This window comes from Rattus norvegicus, chromosome 7, assembly GCF_036323735.1.
Source record: "Rattus norvegicus strain BN/NHsdMcwi chromosome 7, GRCr8, whole genome shotgun sequence".
In the NCBI taxonomy this organism is placed as follows: domain Eukaryota; kingdom Metazoa; phylum Chordata; class Mammalia; order Rodentia; family Muridae; genus Rattus; species Rattus norvegicus.
The window spans coordinates 125,401,925-125,416,880 of NC_086025.1; the positions used below are offsets into that span (position 1 = coordinate 125,401,925).

At 39.8% G+C, this 14,956-nt stretch overlaps 1 protein-coding gene across 8 annotated transcripts in view; it reads left to right on the plus strand.

Annotated features, from left to right (window-relative positions):
• Cntn1 (contactin 1) overlaps positions 1-14,956 on the plus strand; it is a 297,760-nt gene that overhangs the window by 259,287 nt on the left and 23,517 nt on the right. For all 8 annotated transcript variants that reach the window (XM_017594616.3, XM_063262899.1, XM_063262902.1 and 5 more), the window contains 3 exon segments: positions 3,133-3,319; positions 5,454-5,566; positions 6,373-6,529. In XM_017594616.3, coding sequence (XP_017450105.1) covers positions 3,133-3,319; positions 5,454-5,566; positions 6,373-6,529 — 457 coding nt within the window.

Genomic DNA, 14,956 nt, shown 5'->3' on the forward strand with positions numbered 1-14,956 from the left:
CCTTACAGTGATCAGTTTTCTCATGAATCAATTCAATGCTTTAAGCACGCAAGCTTGGCCTAATGATCAAGAAGCCCAAGTCTATCTCCTCTATGTGGAAATGAATTCTAACTTCAGTTAGCAAGCACTTTACATGGAAGTGATGGTGTTACATTTTTTTAAAGTCTTTATTATATTTTTTGACAATTTCAATTTGGAGACATTTTCACCCACATTATCTTCTCTCATGCACACCTTCTAGTACTTTGATATCTTTTTTTCTTCCCCACTGAATTTAATTAAGCTTGTTAACATGATCATGCATGGTAGCTGGGGTATGCATTTACTAGAACATGGGAACCTTACCAGTGGCTTCAGCACTGGGGAACATAAGTTTCCTTTTCAGTATCAAATAACTGCTCACAGTGAGATATGGGAACTCATGACATATTTTGCATGGACGTATCTACTTCTGTACACTTTCAGACTCATTAAAATGTAACTTATGAGTAAACGTATATTTAAAGAGAGTCTATGCAGGGAGGCTATCTGCACTTATTCTGAAATGTTAATTTTTACATTCAAATAAGCCACACAAGCAGCATTTTAGAGCAGAGACACTAGGGATTCCTTTAAATGTTCTTTCTGCTCTCAAGTCACAAGGTCATTGCTTTTCTTGATTTTAAGTTTTAATAAAAACTGTTCTGCCATAGGTCCTTTGAGAATTGGATAAACAGAAGAACTCTGTGTCTCTTAGGATACAGTTTCAAAGATTAAATTTAAATAAAAAGAACTGTTTCTTAGGATACAGTTTCAAAGATTAAATTTAACAAAAAAACTGTCTCTTAGGATACAGTTTCAAAGATTAAATTTAGCAACTGTCTCTTAGGATACAGTTTCAAAGATTAAATTAAGGGAAGTGAGGTTATGTCCTTTGACTTGAAGAAATGACACATGGGATTTTGAGTAAGAAAATGGGTGTGATTATTCCTCAGTTTATTACATGAATTTTATAGAAATCTTATATCATTTTAGTCCGTGTCTCCCCATTACTATTGCTGTGAAGAAACACCATTACTAAAAGCAAGTTGAAGAGAAAAGAGTTTATGTTGCTTATGATTCTGAATCACTGAAGATAGCCCAGGCAGGAACACAAACAGGGCAGGAACCTGGAGGCAGGGCCTGATAAAGAAGTCATGGTACAGTGCCGCTTATTGGCTTGCTCCCCATGTCTTGCTTAGCTTGCTTTCTTATAGAATCCAGGACCACTATAGTCCAGGGACGGCACCACCCACCATGCTCTGGGCCAACCTACATCAATCGCTAGTGAAGAAAATGCCCTACAGGTGGATTTTATGGAGGCATCTTGTCAACTGTGGCTCTTCCTCCTCTCAGATGACTCTAGTTTGTGTCACGCTGACATAAAATGATTTTATTTAGCATAGTCTACAAACTCCTCTGTGAAGTGGATATAATCATCAGTGTGAAATGATACTTTAGAATGTTACTATTCACTACATGTAAGGGAACCTTCAGTCCTTGGTTCTGAGAGTTGTATACTAGGGTGAATTTTATCATTACAAATTTATTTAGGTAGTTAATGCGGATGATCCTAATGACGTTCCTGAGATTTCCCAGAATGTAAATGTTCGTTCTTCTGCTTAGCAAGGAAAAGGCCTCGTACTTTGTCTGCTTCAAAGTCTTACACGGGTGGAGGCATCTCCCTCACACTCAGGAGAAGGCGATCACTGCCCAAATCTTCCAGCCCTATGAAGCTGGGGACTTCCCAAAAGACTCTGCCCATCCAGAAGTCTGGAATACCTCTGCCAACAGATATCACCCTGTGGGGATATTTGGTGCATTTTTACTAGTTCTGTCTTGAGATGACAGAAATGCCAGAGATTCCATCAAACCCAATCACAAATGTGATATTGACAACATCAAAATGATCATTAGAGGCAAAATAAAAATAACATCAAAGGAATCAACAAGCAATGAGTAATTCTCCTGAGTTTAGAAACTGCATACCTGACTGGTAACCCTTTCAGTATGCCAAGCGGACTTGGCTTACTGATTTCCACGGTATAATGGTCATTTGTTTGCTCATGTCAATGAGAAACTTAGGATCATATTAACGTTAGATGCTTTTATCTAGGCATTTTGACTAGTTTTGAAAATAAATCCCCCACTAAACAGTGTATCTAAATATGTAAAAATTCAAATGTACTTATAAAATCAATTTTAATTCACTTTGTAGGCGTTAATAATGATTTAATACCCCCAAACAGTCTTTATTTTAAAAACCTAAATTCAAATTCATTACTTGTATTAAGCTTTGAGACACAGAAGGCTGTAGTTAACAAATGTAACAGTTTCTAACAGTAACATGGAAAAAACTTTTAAAGTATCTTAATTGTAGGTAACTCATATAACTCACCAAATTATTAGGTATTTTCTATAGAGTATGGCGCTCCGAGTTCAATGGGCCAGTGAGATGGGATGAGAGAAATAACTTCTACACGATATCCTCTGATTTCCACATGCAGTCCACATGCATACACATGCACAAACACATACACACAAACTAACACTAAATAGAATAAGCAGGGATAATTATTGGGTGCATTTACTTGATATTTTAAAGGAGTAAATAGTTTACATACATACATATTACATGCATGCATGCATACATACATACATACATACATACATACATATGAAAGGGTTTTGTTAGAAGAAAATCATTTGCCAGCACATTCTAGGCAGCACAATGAGATTTTTGCCAAACAAGGTATATTCTTCCAAACCATCAAAAGCTTATAAAGAATTGAAACCAGCTAAACAGAAACAAAACAAGACATCAAGATAGAGATCATTGTCACAAATATTCCCAAAGAAATATCACTTTCGCATTTTGAAAGTAAATCCCCATCCCCCTCCTTGCAACAGCACAAGGCAAGTACAATCAGCAGTGTAAATTTCATTCCACCTTACCAATTTTAATTAGATCTCACCATCCAGAGGTCAGTGGGAGGGTAAAGGTGCCATTAATCGGCACCGAAAACATGGCGGCCTCAAACCAATGGAGCAGAACCCACAGCAATGAATTTTGCCCAGTAAGAGCTGAGTCACAGAAAACTGTCATGTTTGCAGATTCGGTACTGGGCCGGTCACGACAAAGAAGCAGCGGCGCACAGAGTTCAAGTCACCAGCCAGGAGTACTCAGCCAGGCTGGAGAACCTTCTGCCGGACACTCAGTACTTCATAGAGGTGGGAGCCTGTAACAGCGCGGGGTGCGGACCTTCCAGCGACGTGATCGAGACCTTCACCAGAAAAGCCCGTGAGTGTCAGAATCTCATCTTAGACACATCAAAAGCTATCGTCTGATTTAAAGAAGATCCTGATTGTAGGTACATATGGAAAAAAGAAAGTTCTATCTAGCCGTTCAGAAAACTTTGGTTTTCAATCTTACATCCGTTATAGAACCAGAGGTCTCAGCGTCCCCAGGTACTGTCAACGAGGGAAAACTGAGACGCACAATCTCACACATTTTTATTCTTTCTAATGCCTTTAGAATGCGCCTCCGTCAAACTAAAGACCACTAGAAAATCAACTTGGCTACCATCTGCGTTTATTAATTTAGTTTTTTCACACAGATGAATTGGTAGCAAAATAAAATTGTATTAATAATTAATAACATAATAAAATCACAACTGTCCCTTGTTCATAGGTCACCATCGAATCCTATAAATACAGGCTGGATCTTCTTATACTGTGACTTCTCTCTGTTTTCTTTGACCATATGACAAGTTTGTCTGTTCTGCTCAGATATGGACGTTCTCCATCTCCAGCCTCACTTTGATGTTTCTCTTCTGGAACCCAGAATGCAGAACTCTAGAGACATTCACAACTATCTCTAAGAATGAGTCCATTAGCTTTGGCAAAGTTACAAAAATCAGTGGGGAGCATATCTCCTAGTACACTCACAGAGGCAGATGTATCAGACATGCATTAAACCTATGACAGCAGGCAATTGATTTTCCTCTTTAAATCTCCACGTTTTAATTTGACGAATGAAGCATTATTTTTTCTTGTTCATCCCATTCTCTCTCTCTCTCTCTTATTTTTTTACAAATCTGTGTTATGTACAGAATGGTTCCATATAGAAAGGATGCAGAAAAGACCACAACACACATTAAAATGCAAACAAAAACCCCATTAAATAAGTGTGATTGTGTCCACAGCACAGTAGAATAATTGAAATGATAAAAGGAAAGTGATTGTGTGGGAGTCACATCTGTGATGGAATGGCTGGAAGAACTGGAAACAATGTCCCAAAACCTAGAGAGTAAGTGAGGAGCAGTGAGAAGAACCAGTTTGTGACAAGCTGGGAGAAGCTTGGATTAGAGAAAAGAAGAGTCCAGAATTTGAAACATTTAACTTTGGAAATATCAATATGACCAAAGCATGGCTCTGAGGCAAAGAGGGAAGAGAACATTGAGGACAAAATATGAAGTACTTTGTAAATCATCATTGTCGAGGTCATTTCTGAGTGTAGTAAGAACCTTTTTTAAGTCAGGGAGCGACACCTAATTCCAGCGTTTTAAAGCCTCATTCTGACTGCTATTCAAGAAAGCGACATAAGAGGTGGCTTATATTTGAGAAGAGACTCAACCATTGGCAGCTAGTATGAAGGGGTAGTGTAGAGAGAGCTGGAAATGATTCTTTAGAAGGAGTTGGGTAAACCTATTGGTAACTGGGGTGTTAGCAATAAATGGAAGAGACCAAATACCAGATTTTTTGCTTGAGAAAGTAGAAGGTCGTGCTGCTTTCACAAGATGGAAAGACGCCTAAGACACAGATTTGAGGGTATGTGACCAGTGATTTGTCTTTATGACGTTACTTTTGGACATCGGACATTCAATATAGACAGGAGTTTCAACACCGGTTTAGAGAACAGTAGAGAGGTTGGGCCAGAGACTGACTGTGGGTACTTAAACAGTTAAGGAAGACTCATAGATAAAGCAGAGACATGTATGCAGAATTGACTTTGAAGTCTCTCCAACATGTACAAATTGACCAGAAAGCACAGAGTGAGCCAAGTATAATCAATAAGGGAGAGGGGGGCGGGAAGCAACAGCAAAGAGGTAGATGAAGTCACAAGGGATTTGAGAATAGAGCAGAGATCCAGGAACTGTTAACTCTAACTCAGGAAAGTTCCGAAGGCTTCAGGCTAGAGAAAGGTATAAGAAATGCCACTAGATTCGGTCAAGATTGGTGACCCTCATGACAACAGGGTTTAAAGAGACAGGAAAGGGGAAAAATCAGATGAGAATAAGGACAATTGTACTCCCTGCCTCACCAACCATTGCTGCTGACGGTTGACTCCCATGAGCACCGCAAACACATGCAATGTCGCTCGCAGAACTGTCATCAATCCAGTAACCACTATTCCCTGTTTCTTCTTCCCACAGCTCCCAGCCAACCACCAAGGATCATCAGTTCCGTGAGGTCTGGCTCCCGATACATAATCACGTGGGATCATGTCGTGGCACTATCCAATGAATCTACAGTGACAGGCTACAAGGTAAGTAAGTCAGGCCTACCGTCTTCTCCTCCACACCACTTTATTCCTGCACACATTGATGTGTGAGGCTTCAGCTGTCAGAAAAACACATTTGGTTTACTCGGTCTACCCACACAAAAGAATCAGATGACAGAGTCTCACAAAAGATCTTTTGATAAGAAGACGTCGTTAGTGGATTTTAAGGAAATTCTATGACAAGTGAATAAGATCAACAGAATGGTTGCTTTACGGGATGGAGCTGTCAGAACCGTCTGTGGCGAAACAGGAGAAAGGATGCATTTGTTCTGTTTGTCTGGGAGTGCTGGCTAGGGTGCCGCCACCTCCCTTCCTCACTGTAAACTAAAAGGAGAGGGAACTTCTGAGGAAGTTCACTGTAATCCATGAGGCTGCATTTGCACTATCTGTGTATGCTTTAAGAATAACGTGGACGAGCCTGAAGAAAGCGAGAGATCTTTATTAGGCCACTTCAAAACATGCCACGTTCTCATTTTATATTTTCCTTCAAGACAGAAAACGATACATCTTTCTCAGGTCCTAGTTTCAGTTATTTCAAAACGAAAGAAAACTAACAAACAACAAAAACAACAGCAAAAAGCCCTTGAGGTTATGGCACATGCATTGGTGTGAGCTTATACGTTATTCCCGAGGAATCAAAACCACATGAAGGTTCCCTGACTTACCTTTTTGAACCAAAGTGTCCGTGCCCGCACCGATGCCAAAGGGTAAGCATTGTGTGCTCGTGCTGGCAACAGGCATTGGCTGAGAACTGTAACTCCATTAACCACTGATATTTCGGGACTCCGCAGATACTCTATAGACCTGACGGCCAACATGACGGTAAGCTGTTCTCCACGCACAAGCACTCCATAGAAGTCCCCATCCCCAGAGACGGAGAGTACGTAGTCGAAGTTCGAGCACACAGTGATGGAGGAGATGGGGTAGTGTCCCAAGTCAAAATTTCAGGTAAGCCATCATCTATGGCTTAAAGCTTTCTCTGAGTGCCTGCGTGTGGCTCCCCAAGATTTAAGTTAGAACCTGTGTTCACAACATGAGTGTTTTCCTAAGCAAAGTCAGATATCAAGCGTGCCGTGAGACTTGAAGTTCCGTCTCTTATGGATGGAAAAGAGTAAATGTGTCACATAGCACCTACCTGCCAGCCATGATGGAGATGTCAAAGCATCATTAAACATGTCTAAGGTGAGTGCCTCTCAGGGCCTAACATTAAAAAATATAAGGCATTAGGAGGAAAAGGAATAATACTAGCCAACTATTTAGTATTTCTCAAGTTTTCTTCTATATTTCAAAAGGAAGTATATTGACCTATTTTAATATTCCTCTGGTTCATTCTTCTCTTTTTCCAATATGTTGGTATAGTAATCAGAATCTCTGTGGTTGAATACCCACATTGCTCTTGGGCAAGTGCTTGTCCTCATAGGCTTGACTGATCTCTGACTTGTACTTGAGACAGTGAGCCCTACTCTGTATTGTATCTACAGTATTTTATAATTTTCTCATTTTTTAATAGTTTTTATCCCTTCCTCTTTTTAAATTTTATTGCACTGAATTAAAGCTGGTGTGAACGTAAGAATTTAATCATAGGATGTGCTGAATCAGTGCTCGCAATGACTGATTGAGGAAAGGGACCAAGAGCTACATAGATAAACGTGTTATTATGCATTGAACCAACAGATGATGACTTAGCACAATGACAGAGAACCCAGTAGCGAATTCTAGCTTCCCCCGGGAGCCTAAGTTTACCTCAAACTCATCATAGCACATACATACTCTTTACAAACAGAAAACTGGGGGGAGGGCGCGTGTACGTTTTTCATTTTAGTTATTGGGCATTTTCAAAAATTAGAATTTGTAGGACTCTAAGAAAGTTAGGGAATCTCTGTACCAAACCAGCTTGGACTAACTGCCGTCCGTCTCACCAGCTCCCAGTCTCTCTGTGTGCGCATGGAGTTCTGTGTGTGGAGCATCTGTTGAGTGGCTCCAGCTACATTCACCTTCCTCAATTGTTCTGGGAAGGGCCCTGGATCACTGAAGACATTCCCAACCTTAATTGGACACATACATAACATTCATTCAAGCAAACATATAGAATTTATCTACCCTTTCCATGTTTTTCTCCTGTAAGTAATAGACACTAGCATATTTTTAATGAAAGTCTTTGCATAGGTGGATTTAGATAATTAGCAAGGGTTTTAATCCTCTACTTTCAAGCCCCTTTTTGAAAGGGTTTATTCAGATCCTGTTACTGCAGTGAGAGTTTTCCCTGAAGCACTGCCCTGTAACCCTATCTTTAAATTCTGAGCTTTGATGACCGGCAACGTTGTATTTTATTTTTATTTTTTTTTCCCTTGGGTGAAATAGAACCTACTCCCTGGATTCAACTTAGCAGTGTGTGTAGAGATGATATAACCGTGTGTGTGAGCCAGTGATGGCAGCGGGTAGAAGCTAGCGATGGGTGGGCTCAAGTCGTCTTTCCAGGGACAGGAGCACGCTTGAGGGTCTGCTTCTGTCTGTGGCGCACATAGCCTCAGGCTCCGGTATGATTTCACCAAATGTTTTAGCAAAGACTGCGAGGTCGAACAGCATTACAAATAGTTGATACCCCATAATACAGGGGGTGTAATCTCAAAACAGGCAATGGTAAATGAAAGTAAAATAATTATGGAGTAATATACTTTTAGCCAATATAAATTGGCTACCTTTGCTTAATCTTTTTGGTACAACTAATACATTATATATAATTTCATTTTCCATGAGGGTACATTAACAAAGCGCTTTTAAATTTGTTGAGAATTTCCCAGTTGGCTCTGAGGAGGTAGCCTGAACCATTTTACACATACTGTGATGATTAGACATTCCGGTGTGCATGTGTGTATAGAGACACATCCTCTGTTTGTAAAACCTGCAAATATACCTAGAATGTTTTCCTATGTTCTGTTTGCCAACTAAAGAGCGGAATCCCAATTATTTATCTCGGTCTAATCACAATTGTACAAAGACATTGTGGAGCTAACACATCAAAATAGCAGATGTTTAAGAAATAACAGAACTCGGGGCTGGGGATTTAGCTCAGTGGTAGAGCGCTTACCTAGGAAGCGCAAGGCCCTGGGTTCGGTCCCCAGCTCCGAAAAAAAGAACCAAAAAAAAAAAAAAAAGAAAAAGAAATAACAGAACTCTAGAATTTCCTTGATTATGTTTGGGTTTACTTATAAGTTGTTAATATTATTCGTCATGAGCAAGGAATATCCAAGGATGTAATCACGAGGCTTCCTTCCAAATTTAAAGAATGCTCTTATTTTCTATTGTTTCAATTTTATGTCTGAAATCTGTAAGCAGGGATTTAGTGAATTTCCTTTTAAGAATGCCCACAAGCATTGTGCTGTCCCTCAGTTAGACAAACACGTAATGCCTACTGTGCGATGGTCACAGTTTAGTTTCACACAATGTGCCTACATTTCTATACATCCCAAATGCAAGTACCACTCTACTGACACTCTGAGGATTCTCCTTCAGCCACTGTGCCTCTCAGCTATCTATTTTAGTTATGATTTCTATTGTGATGAAACACTGTGACCAAAGCAAATTGAGAGGACAGTATTTATTTGACTTATACTCTGTATCACTGGTAATCATCAGAGGAAGGAAGTCAGGATAGGAATTCAAACAGGGCAGGAACCTGGAGACAGGAGCTGATGCAGAGACCATGGAGGGAGGCTGCTTACTGACTTGCTACCCATGGCTTGTTCAATCAACTTCCTTATAGACCTCAGCCACAACACCAGCCCAGGGACAGCACCACCCACTCTGGGATGAACCCTTCCCCATCAATCATTAATCAGGGAAATTCCCTACAGACTTGCCTACAGCCCAATTTTATAGATGAGACATTTTCTGATTGAGGTCCCCCTATCTTAAATGACTGCAGCATGTGTCAAGTGGACATAAAAATAGTGGACACGCTATTCTCTGTACCAGCCGAGGGGTCTTTTGAGATGTAATTGGATCATGCAACTCTGCTCTTTTTATTGGTCATAGAATAAGCATCTAAATGTCTTACTGTGGCCCACAGTGTCTGACACAATCTGTGCTGCCAATTGCTCTATGCAGTTGACTTCATCTTTTGGTTGCACTGATGTTATTTCTACCTTGGAGAATTTGTGCTCCCTGTCTCTACCTGGAGTTCTTTGGATCTGGCATGGCAGTTCCCTCTTGTCACTTTTTGTTTGTTCTCAGATGTCTATGACTCATTACAGATTTATATGCTGTACTGGCTGGTTTTGGTGTCAACTTGACACAAGCTGGAGTTATCACAGAGAAAGGAGCCTCTGTTGTGGAAATGCCGTCATGAGATCCAGCTGTAAGGCATTTTCTCAACTAGTGATCCAGGGAGGAAGGACCCCTTGTGGGTGGTGCCATTCCTGGTCTGGTGGTCTTGGGTTCTACAAGAGAGCAAGCTGAGCAAGTCAGGGGAAGCGAGCCAGTAAGAAACATCCCTCCATGGTCTCTGCATCAGCTCCTGCTTCCTGACCTGCTTGAGTTCCAGTCTTGACTTCCTTTGATGATGAACAGCAATGTGGAAGTGTGAGCTGAATAAACCCTTTCCTCCCCAGCTTGCTTCTTGGTCATGATGTTTGCGCAGGAATAGAAACCATGACTAAGACATATTCCACCAAATGTATACAGCTTCCTGCTTAGAGTAATTCTTCCTCATAGACTGGTCCCACACCATAGTTTCTCCCTAAAGCTTATGACAATTTAAAATCACCTCTTAATCATACAACATACATACAATTGTCTTCCAAATATTTATGACAATTTTAAATTATCTTAGGTATTAGTTTATTGCCTATCTAATCATATTTTGAATGTAAATTTCACTGGGAATAAGACTTGCCTGTCCTGTTTTTCTCACTGAATTTCTAGTACCCTGAGGAATATTTGGCATATAACAGGGTTTTGAGAAATTCCTTTTTCACTAATTCATGATTTTACATAGGAAAAAAGGCTTTGTACATGGTAAGGCTATAGGTTAGTTCTCTAAACTAATCTGTAAAGATTATTACAGGACATGGGCACATTTCCCTGAAAGACATGCACTTTGTATTCTGTAATGTATAGATCCACACACTTAATTCCTATAAAGGTTAAGAGTTTGCATTAGAAGTACCTGAAAATTTGTACTAGAAATAGGATACATAATTCTGCTTCTCCTGCTCTTGTGAATTACATGTTATTCAATGTTTTTAGTATACTTCAAGGCAAACAAAATATACCAATGCTTTCATCCTATTTGTATTCTCTAAGAACTGATACACTGTCTTGAAAATCTGTGGCTGCTAAATGTCATTATTAGCTAAAATTATAGAGAGCTACAATGTAAAAATCAGCAAAGTAAGATAGTGTAGATGGTTGTGTACTTGTTAAACATGTTATACTGTTGGTTGACAGCGATCATCTCTGATCCACAGAGAACCATCTATATAGTAAATTATGTGTGAGCTGCATATTTTAAGCATATTTTCATTTTTAGTTTTGAAGAGGGAAGCTTAGTTCAAACAAAGATGTCTTTGAGGGAAATTTTAGTCTGGACTTCTTCCCAAGGGCGAGAAGTATCATTTGAAAGCTTTAAGACTGGAGAAACAGGATCGTATTTCCTCATTTGAAAAATTATATTTCAATTACATATATCTCATATTATATAAGTTGTCATAAATATATTTTATATATATATATACTTTATACACACACACACACATGGTATTTGAGAAATAATGGGATTTTAATCCTTTTGATTTAAAAGTACTGTACATTCATTTGGTTGACTTTATGCCTTCTACTAAATCAGCAATAAATCAGAAATCTAATTATCTGTAAGACATCTCAATGTTACTATAAATGACATAAACATTTAATATAGTATTTTGGGAAATGCTAAGCTATTAATTTGAACTCTTTAACCAAAGGCACTGGCTGTACCCTGTAATGGAAAACACACTTTGCTCTCCTCTGTTCCTAGAAGAGAAAGCAGTGAGAGCATGGAGCAGGAACTTTGGGTGCTTAACCCCTTCACTCCCAGATTTTCTTTCTTTGTGGCTAAGACAGCATAAAATTGACAAAAACGAGCAGTGGAAGGTTGAGACTTGACTCACACACTAAACTAGAAACCCATGTTGCTATGTTTAGTCTTTTCTTTTGATCCAAGTCTCACTGTCTTACCCTGGCTAGCCTCATGCTCACTGACCTCAGCTTCGCAAAGATCCCCCTGCCTCTGACTCCTGAGAGCTGAGATTAAAGCCCTGTTCAACTGTGCACTTGCAGCTATGTCTCATATGGGCCTTTTCAGATCTGCCGTTACTATTGTTATTGGTGTCGTCGATTTACTTGCTCTGTTTACTGTCTTTGTTTTGGTTCTCTTGTTTGATATTTAGATAGATCATCCTATAAACTGTAAAAATCAGGCTGTTCTTGAGTTTATTACATAGCTGAGGGTGACTTGAACTCTGACCTTCCTGTGGATTGTGTCTATATGCAGGTGAAGGCAGGCACAAGATAAGACAAGGCCTGTGATTGGGCAGTGAAAAAGTAGGGTGGGTATAGAGTGTTGGAGAGAGGAGACAGAAAGGAGAGAAGGGAGAAGAACCCAGATAGAGGCAGAGAAGGACGACCCAGATCTGTGTGGCCCTAAATAGCCACAGGTAGCTATGAAAACCCTATGGGGAATGGATTATTACAGGACAATTTGTCTCCTCTAGGTGGGCAGTTTATAGCATTATCAATTAGTTGTGGGCTTTGTGCAGATGTTTTCTGGAGTGAGAATTTACTGATATAAATCTGATTGATAAATTATAAGCTTATTGGGTTTTAATTTAAACGGGTTACTGGGATTTGGGACTATAACATGGATGCTATGAATGTGAGCAGAGTTCTAAACAGAGAGTTGCAATAGGGTAGCCACTGCTGGGGACAGGAAGTAGCTGGTGACAGCACGGGATGGAAATCTGAAACTTAGCAAGTCGGTTGAGATGCTTTACTGATTAAGAAGAAAATACCCCACAGATGCCAGGTGGCCCATCAGAGCTGGCAATAATGTGAGATGGTCTCTATTTTGTTTTAATTTTTAGAGCAATACCTTCCTATTCATTTCTTACTGAGGTGTGCACCATCATACCCATATGTGTGTATGTGTATTCACACATACATATATACACACACATGAACATACATTATATATATATATTGTCGCGCGCCCAATGTCCCGCCAGTAAGAACGACACGTGACAACAGGATTCTTCTGCAAGCAAGCCTTTACTGTGTTACAGCTCTTCTTAGTGTTACAGCTCTCTTGAACAGGGACTCCGAGCAGCAAAATCGCTCGGCTTATATAGACAACAGTATGCTAATTATCTCTCAGGGATTGGTGGGGCTTGGATCACCCCACTACTTGTCCTCCAGGGATTGGCAGAGAATGAATCACCTCATTAGCATATTAACGGTCAACTGACACCTGGTGCATAAACCGCACATGTGCAGTACCGCTGTTCACCACTAGAGGGAGCCCTAGCAAGGGGACAAGCCTGCACATGCACAGTAAGTCGTTTATATCCAGACAAGACTGGATGTCGGCGCCATCTTTGTTTTGCCGCGCCGCTCTCTACAATATATATATATATATATATATATATATATATATATATATATATTTATATTTCAAAACCTCATATTCTTCTGAGCTTTTACTGTGTGCTGTGAGGAGGGAGAGAGAGTAGTATAGATATGAATTCTGGATTTAATCCATCTGCTTCCTTAACTACAGAATGCTATGTAGTACAATTATTCAAAAAAAACTACAACTTTGTAAATGCCCACTACTACTGGAACCGTTGGTTATTTGACAATAATGTTACATTCAAATGGTTTTCTTGGAAGTCCATTGACACAATTTAATAGAATTTATTTATCAGTAGTCCCAGACAGAAGTGATTCCAAAACATATCTCGACAACCATTTTGAAATAACCAAATGTATTATATCCTTTTGCTTCCTTCTGTCTAAGAGCTAAATGGGAGTTCAGGAAGATTAAATTACTATATATATATATATATATATATATATATATATATATATATATATATATGTTTGGTTAAAAAATGGCATTCATTTACGTTGACTCTGAAATATTATCTCTTTCATTACCACTAGACCATCAATAATATCTCAAGGTTTCTTCCTGTTGGATGGCCTTGTATTATATTCCTGGGTTTGGGTGACAAGCATAAAATTGGAGGATAAAATGCTTTGAATGAAGCGAATAGGTTAGACTTTAAGAGACCATTACAGTCATACTTGACGGCAGATGTGATGTGGCCCTGCCAGGTGCCTCAGTCCCAGAAGCCCCATGATCTAACGTGCGTTTGAGAAGCTGCACCCTAGTTCTTTGAAGCAGCACATCTTGTGGTTCCATCAAAGATTTCCTGAGTTCCCACTAAGGTTTTCATCAGCTGCAAGGCAGTTTGTGGAGTAAATCTCAATGTTTTCTTTGGCTTATTTACTCAGACTTTGACAGGATTCGGTTGAGAGTTCCTCAGTGAAATGTATATTGTAAGAACAGGAAGTTAGATTAATAATTGTCTTACAGGATTTACTTAACTAAAACCATTCTTTTGTTTATGAAGTAGAATCCTAAGTCTCTGGAATAACAGCTTAGTATTATACCGTGCAAAGAACACGCCACTTGATAAACTAAAGCCTTCTCTCTTGGCAGGCACTTGTACTACTTAGGTTCTGTCATGATATCATTTGTCTACTAATAAACAGATTAGTACCTCTGAGCATTTGCCACGGGTCGTGTGCCAGACATTCTGCTTTCCCATTGCTTAGAATGATGGATAGCCCTCCAGAAGCTTGGGAGAAAAATAATAAACTAACAAACAAATTCAATCGAAATTATAGGACAAGACTGGTTGTTAGTGTGAGAGAGGTAGAGTGGACTTTCAAAGGATGATTGGATCCAGCCTCAAAGAAGAGGGATTTATTCTGAGAGCTAAAGAAAAGGAATTCAACAGAGGCAAATGCTAGCAGCAAACCACTGAACTGAGAACGGGGTCCCCATTGAAGGAATTAGAGAAAGGATTGAAGGAGCTGAAGGGGCTCACAACCGCACAATACCAACCAACCAGAACTCTGAGGGACTAAACCACTACCCAAAGACTGCATATAGATTGACCCATGGCTCCAACTGCATATGTAGCAGAGGATGGCCTTGTTGGGCACCAATGGAAGGAGAAGCCCTTGGTCCTGACAAGGCTGGACCCTCAGTGTAGGAAAGTGTTGGAGGGGTGGTGTGATGGGGGACGGATAGGGTGGGGAACACCCTTA